This window comes from Aythya fuligula, chromosome 15 (genome assembly GCF_009819795.1).
Source record: "Aythya fuligula isolate bAytFul2 chromosome 15, bAytFul2.pri, whole genome shotgun sequence".
NCBI classification, from domain to species: domain Eukaryota; kingdom Metazoa; phylum Chordata; class Aves; order Anseriformes; family Anatidae; genus Aythya; species Aythya fuligula.
Genome location: NC_045573.1, coordinates 1126728 through 1143773, shown reverse-complemented (window position 1 = coordinate 1143773; position 17046 = coordinate 1126728). Strand labels below are relative to the sequence as shown.

The 17046-nt window shown below is 45.3% G+C and overlaps 1 protein-coding gene across 4 annotated transcripts in view; it reads right to left on the bottom strand.

The window, feature by feature from the left end:
• Positions 1-16873, bottom strand: part of ARHGAP17 (Rho GTPase activating protein 17) — a 41632-nt gene extending 24759 nt beyond the window's left edge. For 3 of the 4 annotated variants that reach the window (XM_032198011.1, XM_032198012.1, XM_032198013.1), the window contains exon 1: positions 16772-16873. In XM_032198011.1, coding sequence (XP_032053902.1) covers positions 16772-16824 — 53 coding nt within the window. In that variant the 5' untranslated portion in view covers positions 16825-16873. The remainder of the gene's footprint in view (positions 1-16771) is intronic. The other variant, XM_032198014.1, reaches the window with a different exon arrangement.
• Between the last annotated feature and the right edge of the window lie 173 nt (positions 16874-17046).

The window sequence follows — 17046 nt, the reverse complement described above, 5'->3', positions numbered from 1 at the left end:
ATTCAAAACAATTTCTAAAAACATTTAGGATACCTACAACTAGATATGTATGTATCATTAAAGCACTGAACTGCTGCAAATCCCATGAACTAGCAGGGAGTACCATGCAGGTTTATGTGAAAAAGCTTTCAGTTTGACTGAGAGTTCAGTTTTTCCCACCCATGCTGCAATAACCAAATTACAGTTACTATAAAATTTTACAAATTCACTTTTAACTATTGGGAATTACAAAATTAATTTTACTTTTGGAATAAAAAAGGCTTGTTCTGATATTATCCCATGATCACGATCCTCCCATTATACTACTTCAAAGCTACCGGATGCTTTTGAACAGCTCTAGGCACAATATTAATTTAAACCCACCAAGTACTTGCCTAGAACTTGCACACCACCTCACACTCATAAAAAGTGAATTCTCTGCTTTTCCCTATATAGTAATACCATTTGAGTGAAAAAGTAAAGAAATTTACACGAAGTGCTGGCAGAAGTTCGTTTTCATTTTAAATATTGTTACCTGCAGACTATGCAACATTGTACAAAACAATTCTTGTGTATACAGCAAGTCCCCTTTGCACATGTGATTGGTTTATCAAGTATTTAGGGTCACAACCAGAAAATCCAGATCTCCTTTGAAGTCAGGGACTGTTTTTACCAGTCATCGGCTGTGGCAGCACAGCGTCCCCAGGCCAGAGCTGATTTAGAAAAGCCACTTATGATGATGTCAGGTTTGGAAACGCAGAGGGAAGACCTCACCCTTCCTGCAGGCCCACATTCCACCTTTAATAACGAAGCCAAGAAAGAGCCACTAAATAATATTGTTTTTCAGTGACCACTGCCATGAAACAGAAAACTTAACCTTGTGACAGCAGCACGGCCTTTATCTCCTTGCTGAGCTGTCAACAGGGAAAAAGCAACAAAGCACCAAAGGTACCTGCCTACCTCGGCACAGCAGGAGCTACTGCTTTTAGTTCTAAGTTTATGCCTACCTGCAGCTCCACGGGACGCTAATTTATTCTGCCAACTAATTAAAGAATTCATAAATCTATGCTAAATATTTTTTCCCACTGCTACTTACCCCTTACTAGGTCTTGTTTGTGCCTTTCCTACTAGGTAGCATGAAGCAACAGAGGAACAGTGCAGTGCCTCCTGGAATCACGAGCTGGTTAGCAAGGGGAAGATGCAGCTGCAGAGAAGTTCCCCAGCCGTGACGGGCTCTGGGACCCCATCAGAGCAGGTCCCTGGCCCTTGGCTGGGAGCCCACCGCCCTAACCTCTCCCCGAGAATGCCACAAACACAGCTGGCCTCTCACTAAGGTTACACGGCTGTTGGCATTCCCAGCAGCTGGACTCCGTGCCATCAAAACAGTTAACTCACCATCGCAGCGGGATGCCCCTGCAAGCCATTACTAACAGGAAAAGCACGGCGGAGCTCCTGCTGTGCCAGGAGGCCCCAAACATGCTGCTCGTGCAGGATCCACGGGCACTTCTGCATGGTGGGATGCCCACAGCTGGGAGCAGGAGCTGAGCACAGGACCCAGTGGCACAGCAGGTACACAGCAGCTGCTCAGCTCCTTGCATGGCCTGAATACAAAGCAGCCGCTGGGCTGGCAGCTGAGCACCACGAGCAGGGCTGAGCCGGTCCCCTGGGAAAGGCAGGGTTCTGAGGACAGGAGGTGAAGCTTCCTGCTACACCTCGAGGCAGGACACTGTTATGGCAAAAACTTCTGTATGAGATGGCTGGTACAAAGTTCTTCACGTAACATTCAGCAGCGCATTGTTAAAAGGCTGATTCTAAAAACAAAATGGTGAACGTGCAATGGCATACTGCAGCTAGAATCATCCCCACAACCCATACAGAGGATAAATACCGAGTTCCTTTGAAACATCACTTCCAAACTGTTTTCTGCAAGGAATGAGCACAACATTAACCCACTGCACGCAAACCAAGCGCACGGCTCCTGGTACCTCTGGAAACAGCAGATGAGAATTCCTGAGATAAAAATGTTTACCTTTATTGGGGCAAGAATTTACATATGCATGGATGAAATAAATGAGATCTATTAAACCAGAGCTGGAAAGTTTAAAAAAAAATAAAGCTTCATCTAAACAATGTTTGAGATCTCCCTGGCTTCACAGCAGAGTCCTGTCCACCATCAAGGCGTCAGTACTCACCAGGGAAGATCTCCGGAGCAGGTCAAAGCTACAAAACCAGTGGAAATTTACACCCCCGAAAGGCTAACAAGGAAGGAACAAGAGCAATCCTGACATGCAGAGCCATAAAAACTTGGGCATTCACAACAGAACAAGTGACTCAGTTCAAGTATCAAAGTGGAAACAGAAACCTTGACTCACGCCCCGAGGCCGGGATGCGGAGCTGGCAGCAGGTGATGCACCAGGAGGGCAGCTCGTTTAGTGACGAAAGGACGAGTCTGCGCTCCCAAACCCTGGAAAGCCTTCAGTGGAAATGAGGAGATACCCACCGAAACATGAGACTGAATTAAAGTTAGCCTTCTGGCTGTTTGATTTTCCTTCAAGTATTTGTTTGTTACCCTGAGTAACCAGATTAGCGCTTGCTGGCACGTTAACGCTTTGCAGCACCTTTGCGGGGCGCCGTGCTAGCAGCACATCCTGCCGGCTTCCACAGCACAATAGGCAGGACTTGGTGCCAGGAAAAATGGAAGAATCAGCAGCTCTGTTCCAAAACAAGGCATCCAGAATTAGGTGACAACTTCCCTTCTAAAAGGTTTGCTTTTTTAATCCTAGACCAGACTTCGTAGCAAATATAACTTAAAGATGTTTCGGGACTAGCAGCTTAGTTCAGCACTGTACTAAATTGCAGGGACAGCCTGCCTTTTTAAGCAGTATGAACTACACATAACCCAACTTTATGGGGCCTAATGATTAAATATGTCAAATCACTTTAAAATCAAAAGAAAGCTGCCCTCGGGGAAAGACCTGAACAAGACGAACTCAACGACCCCTTTCCAACAAAGGCACAGGAGAACATCACCAATGCTCAGGAGAACCTGAGTGCCATTTACTCTACATCTAAAGTGACTGCTACAATCAGTATCCAAACATGAAACAGATCGTCGCTTATGGCAGCATCTTTCTTAAGTTCTACTTGTTCTGGACTTTCCTTGAAATCCAGGTGATGCAGGGAACCCCTCGTCTTCCTGCTCAGCAGACGCGAGGTACGCTCCAGCCCTTCCTCCTCCCTGGCAGCCAAGCTCACATAAGGCTCATTACCTAAACTAGATTTTAAAACAATACAGGCTGTAACACACAGATTTCCTGTTCCCCATATCCTACCCGTGTTCTGTATTTCTGTATGCTTTTCAGAAGCTGAGATCTTTAACATCGGTATGTTAAATGAAACGTGTGTAACTAGAAAGCAAAAAGTTCTACGACTGTGGCCTTTGTAAGTGTGTACATTAAAGGGCACTTTTCAAAAAGCACTTCATTACTGAGGAAGTATTTTGTTTCCTTTGGCAATCAGTGGGAATACTCAGCTTTCTGGATATACTACAGGAGTTTGGTTTAACCTGCGCAGCATCGTGAGGACAAGCCAGAGCAAAAACGTTTGGCCAAGTGCGCTCCTCACACCACAGAAACCAAGTTTATTGCCCTACACAAGCCTCTAATTAATCCCCTTTGACTTGCATCCATGACAAAACTAGCACTCAAACTGGAGGTAAAGATACAAATACCAACCTTCACTGCAGGTGATTTTTTTTTCAAAACCAATATTCTGTAAGTTATTTTTAAACAAGCTTTAACATCACTTCACAACAACCGCCAGATGAGAATCACCTTTCAATATTTACTTAGTGTTTAGTGACCATCACCAGCAACCAGCCACCAGTTAGACTTCAAGCCTGCCCATTATCCCTGTTTTTCACTCAAATTAACAATATAAATTTCTGCACAAGTATTAAAAATGTGTTCATTGTAAATCTGATGACTGTGGAGACTTCAGTGGCAGTAGCAGAAATCAAAACCAAAGGTTCCTGTTTTGGAGGAGATAACCCTCAAACTGACTTCCTATGGGAAGTCCGTGATGGAGAACTGTTTTTCATGCTTAAATGATGCTCAAGTCACCAATTTTAACTCATGTGGTTACAGCAGTTTTTGTGCTTCCTTTAGAAATTCTCTAAAAAATGGTGCGTCACCTCCGAAGCACCAAAATGCTTCATTAAGATCTGCATCTTCAGAACCCCAGTAGGTGCAAAACTACAGCTTGGGACTCAATAAAGAGACAGACAACTATTTCTACTCTTTTGCCTTCCTTCATCTTCTCCACTGAGTTTCTCCATCGAACTGCCCGACCGCTCTATCTAGAAGCTACAACATTGACCTCTCTGTAATCTCAGCCACCCGGTTCTGAAGAATGAAGCCTGTCTGCTCAAATTAAAGGCAGAGCAGGCTTTAGAAAGATAATCTTGGAAATAAAGCAGACCATGCCTTCAGTCGCAGGGAAGCCCATGACAGCCTGTTCGCATTAATAGATCTGAAATTCCTTACTAAGTGAAATGGATCCAAGGCCTCCTCTCCCAGGCGAAGCAGTAAATTTAGCTATTAAGGACAACCGCAGCCCAAGCCAAATCCTATTTTAGGGCTGTTCTAGGAGGCACAGCCACAGCAGCAAGGCCCACACCACACTGCAGAACTGCAAACCCCTCCCTGTGAAACAAACAGATTTTAGTATTTGATATTGAGAATTAAACCACATATACTACAGTTTGAGGGAAAAAAATACTGCTTAAACAGTTAAGTTTATCTAACAAATCAAGGTGATTGCGAGCAACACACACTACAAATCAGAGACAAATTTAAGTTGAACTTTCTAGATGACAAAACTACAATTGTGGCATAAATGCAAAACCAGACTTAAAGCAATTTTGTCCTAATAGAGGAAGTCACGTATCAGTGAGCAGTCTTTCAGTCCGATAGTTTTTAAACTTCTGGTTACAAATAAAAATGTACTGCTGAGTGCTTTCAGTCAACTGTTGTCCCAGCAAACTGAATACTTACTGCTATTCTATTTCATACCATTACAAAGCTTTAGCTGGTGAAGCTCTCCCTGTATTCCTTTTCACTTTCAAAAAAAAAAAAAAACAGAAAACAGAAAACCACCACCGAGAATGTACATCAGGACATAACGACAAAATGTGATTTCTCTTTAAGGTACATTTGGTTTGCGTTTTCTTCAGAAGCTATTAGTACTTCTGCAAAATGCTGTGGTGAGGGATTAAAACTCTAGATGCTTAAATCCAGTCAGGATGAAATCTAGCAGTGGTCGTATGTTTCTACCAAAGTAAAAGCTCCTACTTTAAGCAGTGAAAAAAAAAACAGTGGGGAAAAAGAAACAAAGAATTTGAGACCAACACAAAGTAAAGATACAGAAGAATAATCTCCTGAGCTGATCAAATCACGGCGTATTTTCAACGCCTCGCCTTTTTTCCCCTTAGGTATTAGCATATAAATTTCTCATGCTAAGTGAGCTCAAATATTTAACACTACTACGAATTTGACCTTTCCAAACATGTCAGTTTATTAATTTATAAACGATGTATGCAAACATCCTTACACAATATCTTGGTAAAGAGTTATTTTTAACATTTAGCTGCCCAATGTTTATTTACATTTAAAACTTTATTTTCATGTAAGACCAAGCAACCTTTGCTTCCCCAGAGTAATTTGATCTAAAACCAGGTTTACAATTTTGATATAAAAAAGCAGCAGGGCAGAAAAACTGCAGAACAGGAGGCTGGAACCACGGCTGTGGGGACGGGCACTCCCACTGCCTGCCTGGGCCGCAGCAGCCGCTCAGCACCACCAGGGCGCTCGGTCTCACCCCAAGGGCAGCCAGGCTCTGGGTGTGCCGGGGTCACAGAGCTATTGCCCCACGGTGAGGGATTGCTCCAGCTCCTCTCCCTCCTGAGCACTGGGATGAGATCCATCCCCTGCAGCAAGGCGCCAGGAGCTGAGCCGCTGGGGGACCCGCTCGTCCCGCTGCTGCACCGCAGCCAGCCCAGAGGGATGAAAAATAACTGGGCTGGAAGAAAACCCATTTTTCGGTCAGATCAACTTCACCACCAGGTGAAGCATACCAACATGGGGTAGGGATAAATGGAAGGGGAGCTTGGGAAACACCGCCTCGGCAGAGAGAGAGGGCACTGCTGCGGGGCCGAAGTCAGCCGTACCTCTGCAAGCACGGAGTTAAGCCGGCGAGTGACATTTCTGGATAAAAGACTGGCTCAGTTATTTCCTACCTGTGGGTTTGGCAGCTTTTAATTTTAGACAAGGATTAGTTCCCCTGCCAGATTACCTGCTGACACAAGAACTCCCTTATGATTAAAGAAAAACACAGCTCAAACATAGCCCGAACTTTCACACGAGATGTTACTTTCTGTTCCAGCTACTACAAAAGTGGATTGCCCACTAAGTAAAAATACTCGAGTTTTCTGACTTCTTTAAAACCAGAAATCCTTCATTGCCAATCATTACAAAAGACCAGAAGAAGCAGTACTATCTTTTGCAAATAGAAAACTTTTTCAGTGTAGACATGCTTGAATAGGATAAATATGCAATACGAGAATGAGCAAACTACAACAAACTGCTACAAAATCGTAACTTTTTGGGGCACATTTGTATGGTTTTGGACTTCAGCAGGACATTTCAAGCTACATACTACATTGCGTAAGTGTAAAAAAAAAAAAACCTAGAATTCCAAATGAACATTTCAAAGTTAACACTGTTGTTAATTTAATACACTGTCCAGACAGGTCTATTTTAAGTCTGGGGATTCATAAAACTGGCAAGTGAAAGCCTCTGAAAAGGAACCAAACTGAACTCAACACAAAAAGCAAAACAAGGAAATACAGAAGAGGCAGAACAATGAAGTAGGAATAGAAAGTAAAAATGCAAAGAGGAGCTGGAAGCATTGAAATAACAGTTAAAAAAAAAAAGTCTAAGGTCGACCTGCAACTTTATACGACTGACTAGCAGGACAGTCACAAAGCAGGGATTGCTCTACGTCCACCATTTCGCAGTGAAGCCTTTGCACTGATTTTCTGATTAACAATTAACAGCCAAACCCTTTATTATGTTTCACCAACAGGAAAACCAGCTTCTAACTGAGCTGAGTCTCCGCTGGTTAGCCTGCAATTGAGACTACTCATCCAATTACTGGGTTTTACAACGCTGGATACACAAGTCTGTTTTTCTGTTGCTTGGATACGGGATACACAAGGCCAGATTAATGTGTGTAACATGGAGAACTGTGCCATTACCACTCCGCCACGTGTTGCACACCATGTTTTTGGTGTTCTATCATGAAACTGAAAGTTAACTCTATCACCAGATTTCTGACTGAAATATGAGCCTCTAATAGCCCAGTAAAGGTTTATTAACACTTCAGCGCACACTTGGACTTCCTGTTGCAAAACCAGGATTACTTTACCCTTGTGTTCCATTCCCACAGAAACCAGGGACAGATCAGAACACTTAATCTGCAGGGGAAATCGGCTTACGGCAGGACAAACCAGCTAAATGCTCAACTGAAAGAGACGCTGCAACAGCTTAGCTCACACGTTTCTATTTTCTGTAGAAAATGAAGGTAGGATCAAAAGCTAGTATTTTCATACAGAAAAGTAGTTTTTAATCAGTTGGATTAGTATTTCTTGTGTACGGCTTGGTAACTGGTTCATTTATGTCAAAAAAAGTTGGCATCGAATTGTTGTTCCTTTCAAATCCCTGTAACAGCCATAACTCTCAGATCTGCACGCACAGCAACTTATCTTCTAAATAACAGGTCAACCTCAACTCATTTACAGTTTTCTCCTCATCTTCTCTGTGCAACTGTCAGATGTAGAAGTTATCAGCTTTTCTTGTATTAATTTTCACTCTGGAAGTGTTGTTAGGATCTTGAGAAACTTGCAATATGGACAAAGAGCATATTTATACAAAACTCTCTGTCAAGTGATTGCTGGTGCAGGACAACTTGCAAGACAGATGAAAGAACTCCTTTATAGACCCTTGCTATTTAAAATTGATTCAGGTATTTTGCACAGTCAGTTCTGCAGATTCCTCAGCTCCTTGAGTCACTCTGCTGCAGTCACTCCAGGATGTTCCTGTCATTTTGCAATGCAATTAACTGCACCAGAAAACAATCCGTGTCAAGGAAAAAAAGGCTCCTCCTCACTCGAGAGAAGAACTTGTGACCTCACCCAGCTGGCTCGTATTTATGAAAGCTAGCTTCCTGTTGAGACAGCAGGACTGTCCAAGCATAAGATGCACCATGATTCTAACATGCTTTTATCAGCAATGGCATAACGACTATAAACTCAAACATTTGGTTCCTAAGGAACACATTTCAGTCAAAATATTTTAATTCAGCCAAGGAAGCAATGTTGCAGATAAAAAAGATACTTGTACGTTCCCTCTCTGTCTCTTGTCTGGACATCCAGCGCTGCTTTCAGCACAGCACCGCGCTGAGGATCAGGTTCAGCCGTGCTTGCAAGACGGGAGGGCGAGCAGGCAAGCAGCCTGAACAAGGAGGTGATCACACACACACGGCTCTGGTAAAACCACTCGCTACGTCATCACCGACTGCTGCGAAGCTCTTCGGTTCTGACTTAGGGGAGGTCAGCCACAACCTCCCCAATTTGGCTCGCGCTGTTAAACTCCCACGGGTTTCAGACCGGAGCTCTCCATGGCACACGGGGCACAGCTGAGGGACGCGCTACGTAAGGCCCAACGCGAAGGGCTGGAGGTTCTCCCAACGCACTAAGATGTGGAGCTGCTAACTCCAACAAGCTACAAAACGCGTTGGTTTTTTTTGGTCAACACTGTGCAGGATATTAGAGAACATCTAACTCACTGACATGTTTTTATTTAACTATACCCTAAAAAGACCATACATATTTGGCTTTTCATTATGTGCTAATAGTGTCCTCCAGTCTAAAGAACAGTTCTGCTTACAGATCTGTTATCACTAGTGAACCTAAAAATACTATATAAGTATCGAGAAATACATTTGCTTTCCTAAATCCCAAGCATATCGCATTACAGCATCACGTGGAAGCAGCTCATTAGATCACTTCTAGCTATTTTAGCAGCTTAAATCAGTACTATTTTAGGATGTCTCAGACACACCTGCCACCCCTGCACAACCCATCCTCTCCTCTGGTTCCCTACAGCACCTCGCCCAGGTGGCTGCACGGGCACAGGACGATGCCGCAGGCTCCACATAACATACTGTGACACAAGCACAGCGTGACAGGCTTGGCAAAATCATTTTCACTCTCCTAGATCCTCCAAAGCCTGGTGAAACAACCAGAAAAACAGACACACCGAAAGAACTAGATTTTATTCATCATTTTAAGGCAGCGTAAGACTGTGCTTTCCTTGGGTGTGTGCTCTGCTCTCCCTCGCTGTGCATCCCTGACCCGACGGGCACTCACGTGGCAGAACAGAAAAGCCTGAGGTAATCCAGCTAGAACAGATCCCGTGGCATGTGTGTGTCTGCCTTTTATTGTTAATATTTTATCAGTCTTCTCATCTGTTTCAGCAAGCAGCAGTACAACAGCCAGAGCCAAAGGAGATGAGAGCATGCAGCTAGAGGCACGCAAGAGGACAACTAATATTTTTCAAATCCCTCAGCTTGGAGTCCTTTAATTTCTTTCTCTGCAGCAAAAATCTGAAGAATTTTACACATTGCCCACTCAGCAGTCATCAGGCAAGCCTGCCAGTTATGTAATACTTTCTTTCTTCTAGCCAGCAGGCTTTAGCTCGTTCTCTGCTAGAAGGGACAAAACCTTATTCAGATATCTTCAAGTCAACAAAACTGAACAGGTCTAATACAAAGCAGACTTTATCAAAAAGTTTATATAAAGGTTTGAAAGGCCTTTTCTGCCTCTACTAGGGGAAAACAAAATAACCGAAGCTGTACCTGCACTGGAAACACCCGCTGTTCTGAAAAATAGATAACTCGTCCAGAAGTTCATTCTTATGGATCGCAGGCATGGAGAAATGCTTTTCCCTCCCACGTGAAAAGCTTAAAGTGAAATTGAATAGCTGAAATTTAGAAATGTGGCCTTTCAGAGAAGCAAGGAAGCTGGAGCCCTACAATAGCAAGGATGGCACAGCCAACGCACGGAACAAAGCCAGCCCAGCACTGCCAGACCCTACCTGAGCTACACGTGAGCAGCCAGCAGCAGGCTGAGGGGACAGGTGGGACATCTGCCCGAGCCCTGCCTTCCTCCCTGCTCCTCTGCTCCCGGCCGCTGGGGAAGCCAGGCATAGCCCAGCCGTGTCATTCCCGAGCTTTCGTGTAGTCTGGAATCTGATCACAAGTGACGACGCTTTTTTAGCTGAGAGTGAGCGAGTGCTCATTGAGTGGAAACCTGCTGCTGCCCTTAGGGAGCACGGCAGGCACAGCAGGAAGTATCTGGGCAGCCAAACGCACCGGCCTGCTGGAAAGCACCACACCGCAACGCCTAGGAGTAAGGCTTCAGACACTGGACAACTGCTGCTGAGTGGCAAGGTGCATTCTTAACAGTTTCTAATCGCAGTGATTTTTAACTAATTCTTCAGACCAACACGGGATCTTCTCAGTCCCCGAGGAATTGAGATAGAGGTGAAAATACACACAGACTTTTGTCTTCTGACTGTGAGATGCAACCCCTGCTCTTACCCGGGGTCCCAGGAGCAGGTGTTCAGCCTTTGAGAACTCACCAGCAGTCCGCTGGGACACAACTGCACTGAAGGAAGCCACTACCGAGTCCTCAATGCAGGCAAATTCAGGCCATTTTTCCTTTGGCTTTAGCAACTCTGCTTTGAAGGGTATGGGGATTAATGAGATTAACAGATGGACAAACAAAACTGACAGCTTGAACACAGTTTATGTCCATAAGCTATTCCACTTGTTGCTGCATTAATGGCAGTTGCAAATACACTGCTAAGCACAACAGTGAGCAGACCCACGCTGAAAACATACTAGCTGCACATTTTTCTGTAATTGGAAGTTTGCACTATTAAAAAAGATTTATGAGCTGCACAGCGCATAGATTGCGTAAGCTTTACCTTAGGGGTGCAGGAAATAGATAAATATGTAGATACCACGCAACTTTTGTTGATATAGCTTAGGCTGAGAAGCAGTGCTGAGGGGGCCGTTAGCTGTTTGTTTGTGGACATCTCAGATTGAGAAATTCTACCTGAAGTGGTGCTTCCCAGTGCTGCACGTACGAAGCGGTGAAGAGGCAGCACAAAGCTGCAGCAGCTGTGCTCCCGACTGCACTGCTCACTGCCTCCTCGCTCTGCCTATTCCACAGCCAGACTCCACCAACACACAGGTTTTTAGATAACGCACTCCTTCTGCTATTAGTAGACAAGTGCTTTAGCATTTGCATGCAGTTCATTTCAATCAGCCCTTGACAATTAGCTACACGAGCTCTGAAAGCCTGCACATGTTCAGGAAAACAGACATTCCCTAATCCAATCTCCTCAGACTCTTTAAACCTGTCATTGAATTAATCTTCCTTCTAGAAGAATCTTAAGTGAATTTTCTAATTACAGAGACCTCAAACTTCATTTGGAGATAAACAGGAAATGTTTACGATGACTGTTGTAAACACTGAAACGAGGATTTTCTTTTTCTTTTCATGAGTACTCCGACGTAGACAAAGGCTAACCTACAAGACCAAGCACAAAGCAAAATTTTCCCCTTGCACACAGGCATATTTTAAGGTTGTTTACCATTTTTTCAAATATGTTTACCAATGACAAGCACTTCAGTAAATGAAGTTTATCATACTAAATTTTTTTTAAAGGATGCTTGGGTGGGCCAGAATAGGGGTTTAGATTCATATTTATTTTTTTTTTTTAACACATCTGTAAAACAATTTGATTTTATTTTAAATAGCTTTGTAAGGTTCATGTTATATTGAAGTGCTTTAGATTCAGAGATGAGCAAACTCATTTTACCACAGTTTTAAAAAAATTAGTTTGCAAAGTGCTCTCAGTAGAAGACCAAGATGTAAAAAATGCCCTAAGTAATAATTCATAGAATTCTGAAAAAAATAAGACCAGAAATGATAGACAATAATAATATGGGGGAAAAATAACTCAGACCACCCAGTTTTTCCATGATGAATGACTATAAATTATCAGTTTCCAGATCTCCCCCTATACATATCAAAAGCAAGCTGCTCCGTGCTACACACAATCACTGAAGTTATTTTAACTTAACTTGCTTTAGTGTTGTGCCACACTAATGCCAATTCCAACATACAGATTGCCAAGGGGTTTGAAGAGCTGCTAAATATAGTTTACTATGGTACCTTTCATGCACAGCACGAGCTATTAAAAGATACGTGCAAATACTGCTGCTGAGTCGCAGCAATGTCATGTGTACAAGGCATGGAAAAAACTCTGCACGCAAGACGTACTCAAACAGTAAAACTTGTTAAGAAGCTACAGTAAGCTGACTTTTTGACTAAAAAAAGATCTAAGGCTGTTTGTGGCCTCTTTTAGACTTTAATTAGTCCGAACTGCTGCTCCCTGGTTTAAATTAGCCTAACAGCCTGCGAGGCAGATAAAGGATCCCTCCTGGTAAAGACAAGTGTGACCACCTAGCAGTCCTGATCCTACCTGACTTCACAGATCTAAGCTTTGCAAACCAGTTGGCTGGAATAATTTTTAATCTGTACGGTACACTAAAAGATGAAAAAAGAAATCAATGGGAACATTAATAGTTAGGTCCCCAGAGGCACAAAAGCCTAACTTGCGTAGAATTATTAGACAGTCTAACAAGTGTCATTAATTACCAACCTTTTTTTCTGTAACTAAACAGCATGACACAAACTCCTCCATGGACTCATTTCTCATAAAAATTACTTGCCTACGTAGCTCCAATGCTTATTAGTGTATCATTTGAAAGCCTTTAATGACAATACTTCTGAGCATTTATTTTTGTTAGAGAACTAGAATACTTCCCGAGCTTCTAATCAAAATCTGTCTCCGTTCAGAATTTATTAGAGTACAAAAACTGCAAGACTTGGATAGATGAATTCCCTCAGTGACACCACACTCAATATAATCCGTTGTTATATCTGAACCCGATACACAGCTGACCTGCTACAATGCCTACCTGCTTCCAAGGCACCCAAAGGAAAGGTGCGAGCGGGCCAGGCAGGGCACCTCACCTCTGCAAAGCTGCGAGGCAGCAAGCAGAACGCATCCCATGATGTGCCCCTCACAAAGTGCTCAGCCCAGGCAAAGCACGCCTGAAACACGTGTGGACAGAACTGTTCTTGGTCAGCATGGGCTTGGACTTCAACGCAGATAAAGTTTTGGAGGACTTAATACCTACATTCCATTAAAAGCTATCTCAGCACATAGCCTCTAAGGAATCACTGGCCACCTGAAATTCAGAATGAAGGTTGTTATTCTTTTTTTTTTTTTTTCCCCCATCCCTCTTATCCTTGAAGCCTCACTAAGGGCTTTGAATGTCTCTTTATTCTGATACATTAACTCAGCTCCTCTGGAACTAATGATTGCCAGGTGAGCTATGCCTCCGCTCCCCTGCTCTGCGCCTGGCCCCACTTCTTTTGAATTCTCTCTCATCAGACATGAGATGCTTCGTGATGACATGCGAAGTGCCACACTCCCACCGAGATTAACCATTTATGAAAGGGGTCACTCGCCTGCTCCAGGTCAGAATACCTCACAAAGGTTCGGGTACCACATCCCGACAGAGGCAGTGGGGCAGCTGCCTGGTCCCGCCTCGGGCACTGTCTCCAGCACAACTGACAGCGGCTGACCCCAGCCGACAGCACCAGAGGGACCAGCACTTGAACTGCCAGTTTTCAAGGGAAGGCAAAACATCCTGTTCGATCTTCCCCTTTCCTCCATGTTTATTTGTATGGACAAGTAATTGATATTTCACTTCAGGGGTTAACCAGACCTTGCTTCTACAGCAGCATCATTTACAGAGGAACTGTCAAAAAAAAAATAAAGTACTCAGTGGCAGATTGAATACTGCTCTTGTTGAAGGCATCCAGCAACGTCCACAAGATAATTGCTGCAGAGTATTTAACACCACATCTACTAATTATTGGGGAATCCTGCTCCACTTAACTAATCCCCTCTTTAGTTTCTTACATGTATTTCATAATGCCATATAATTCTGACCATGCCAACTCACAGGCTCTCAGAAATGCCATTCCTCTGCTTTAGCAAAGCTCCTGACCACCTTTTCTTATTCCTTCTTCAGCTAAGGAGTTACTTTCCACTGATCCCAAGTCACATACACGTGGTACAGCTGTAGGCAAAGCACGCCAGCCTTCAGAAGCTGACCATAAGGAAGGTTGTATCACTCATACACATGGCCAGCTCAACAGAATAGGCCCTTAACTACTCTAGATTTAAACATTGCTTCATTAAAAAGAAAACAGCTATGGGTGTGCTGACCTCACCGTCACACGCCTGTCCCCAGTTTTGGGGAAAAAAGTTCAGAACGAGTGAGGAAAAGAGCAGAACACACCCCTGTCTGATACACCACCACAAAAAACAAGAGCCAAAGGTCACCCAAGGAGGCAGCAGATGACACAGATGGGTGGATGTGACACACACGGTAAATGGCAGGGAGCTCTCTGCACCACAGCCTCGAGTGCCACAGGTGAGCCAGCAGAGGTGAAGGGATGGGACCCTCAGCACAGCTGCCAGACCCGCTGCTGCAAGCGCTGCTTGTCCGGTGGGGCAGCCTACTTGCCAGCTGGGCCTCCCACGGGTGAACAAGGTCCTAAAAAGCTGACCACATCTCTTCAAGAGATTTACCTGACCAGTGTAACGCTTCTGACAGAGCATTTGTCTCATGGTGTTCAGCATATGGCTAACCCGCAAGTTACAGCAACGCGATACGTATCAGCCTCAAGAAACAGCCAGCTGCGACCGTCCCAACACCTCTCATAAAGACACCGCGCACCTGAAGGCAGTTCGCTTTCATTCAACTACACCTAGGCATAAAAAAACAGATAAAAAGCACACTGCAATTTTTTTTTCAATGCTACAGAATTTACAGATTTATGGAAGTCAAACTCATTTCAATTACATAAGCGTTTAACTTGGAAAGACACAAATATTCAGGTCAGCAACAAGAGTAAGAAGTACATCAATAAGACTACAGCAGGCAAACCCCTACAAAGGGCAATCGGGTCGATTCAAACCACTTACAGACTTTTGCATGCAATCTATATGCAAAAGAGGCAACAAGTACTGGTCAAAACTTTAAGATACTCCTCATTCTTTACAGCCTCACTTCTCACTTCTGTTTAATTCAAAGAAAAGCTTGTATGTTCTTGGGTAAAGAATCTATACTGCTAAATGAACACTCTTAAGACAGTTTATTAAAAAACACTTTGTAATTAGACAGAGACCTGATAAGGATGTGCCAGCATTTAATGCCAACAGGAAAAAGGAGAAACATGGTTTAAATTGAATTTCAACTATTAACGTTAACTGTATGAAAACAAACGAGTTGATATCATTAGGGATAACTTTTAATGAAAAACTATTTCAGGTAGTTGTTTGTATTTTAACGAAACCAGAGAACTTTGCCGTTCCAGGCACAGGCTGCTAACACCCCAGCAGCCTGCCTGGCACAGAGCAGTCCCCACGCACGCAGACGGCCACACCCCGGGAATCTCAGCTGGGAAACGAGCGACGGCCGCGTCTTGCGGGGATCCTCGCAGCAGACACTGCTCAACCACGGCAGCCAAAGGTCGTAACGAAGGTTGGAGCTTCTGCTCCCAACGCAAACACGACTATAAACACTGCTCCAGATTTAATTCTTCTTTTCCCCCTGAGGTAAGAAGTAGCCCGAGATGTTTATCCGACTCGGTACAACACAGATTACCAGAAATTCCACTTGGGATTTGGAGCTATGGCCCAACACGCACAAGCAGGAACTCCAGTAATCACTCCAATGATTTTAAAGTGTACTAATTTACAAAGAAAACTCTACGTGAAATGGGAATGAAAGAACACAGGATTGATTTGGAAGTTATACCCTACCTTATAGCAAAACAAATGCCCTACTAAAACCTGCTACTTTGCCATTATTAGCTGACACCCCTGTCTTTTACATCCAAATAGGCTCCAAAGAAGATAAGCATTGTATTAAATGGATTACTGGAGGAAAGATGTGAAAGCGTGAACTCGAATACCCTGAAAGCACACGCTTTGGGATTAAGTTTTCCTTACAATCTGAGAAGTTTCTGGAGGCCTGAAGAATAACTCCAGAGCCCTGCTCTACCAGGGGGAAAGCCCGGCTCTGCTCCCGAAGGCTTCCCGGGGCCCCTCCGTCCCGAGGCTGGCGGCAGCCGCTCTGACGGGACCTCGGGTATTTTCGTCCCCCCCCGCGGCCCCCTCGGCGCGGATCGAAACAGCCCCGTGAGCAGCGGGAACAAAGGAAGCGAAAGTCACGAAGGGCAGGGAGGAAGCGCACGGCGCGGGCGGCCGGCAGCGAGCCCAGCCGAGAGGCAGCCCCGGGCCCGCTCCTGATCCCGGTCCCCCCCCCGGCCCTCCCCTCCCCGCCAGGCCCCTCCGCAGCCCGCCCGGTGCCCGCTGCCCCTCGGCGAGGCCCAGCCGCGGCCGGGACCCGGCGCTGCCCTCAGCGGGGCGGCCCCGCGCGGCCCGGCCCGGCCGATCCGAGCCCCCCGGCGCGCCCCCCACCGCCCGGTAGCCCCCCGGTGCCCCCCGGTGCCCACCTGCCGACGGTCTGGTTGGCCAGCTGCTTCATGCGGTTGAATTGCTTCTTCATGGCGGCGGCCGCCCCGGGCCCCCCGGGCCCCTCACCGCGCTCCGCCGCCGCCGCCCGGCCCCGGCCCCGGCCTCCTCCGCCCTGCTCGCGGCGCCGCCCGCCCCGCCCCGCCCCGCCCACACCGGAACCCGCCGCCGCTTCCGGTCCCGCCCCCCCGCCCCGGCACCGGGACAGCCCCGGATCCCGGATGGCCGCCACGCCCCCACCTCCACGCTCGCAAAG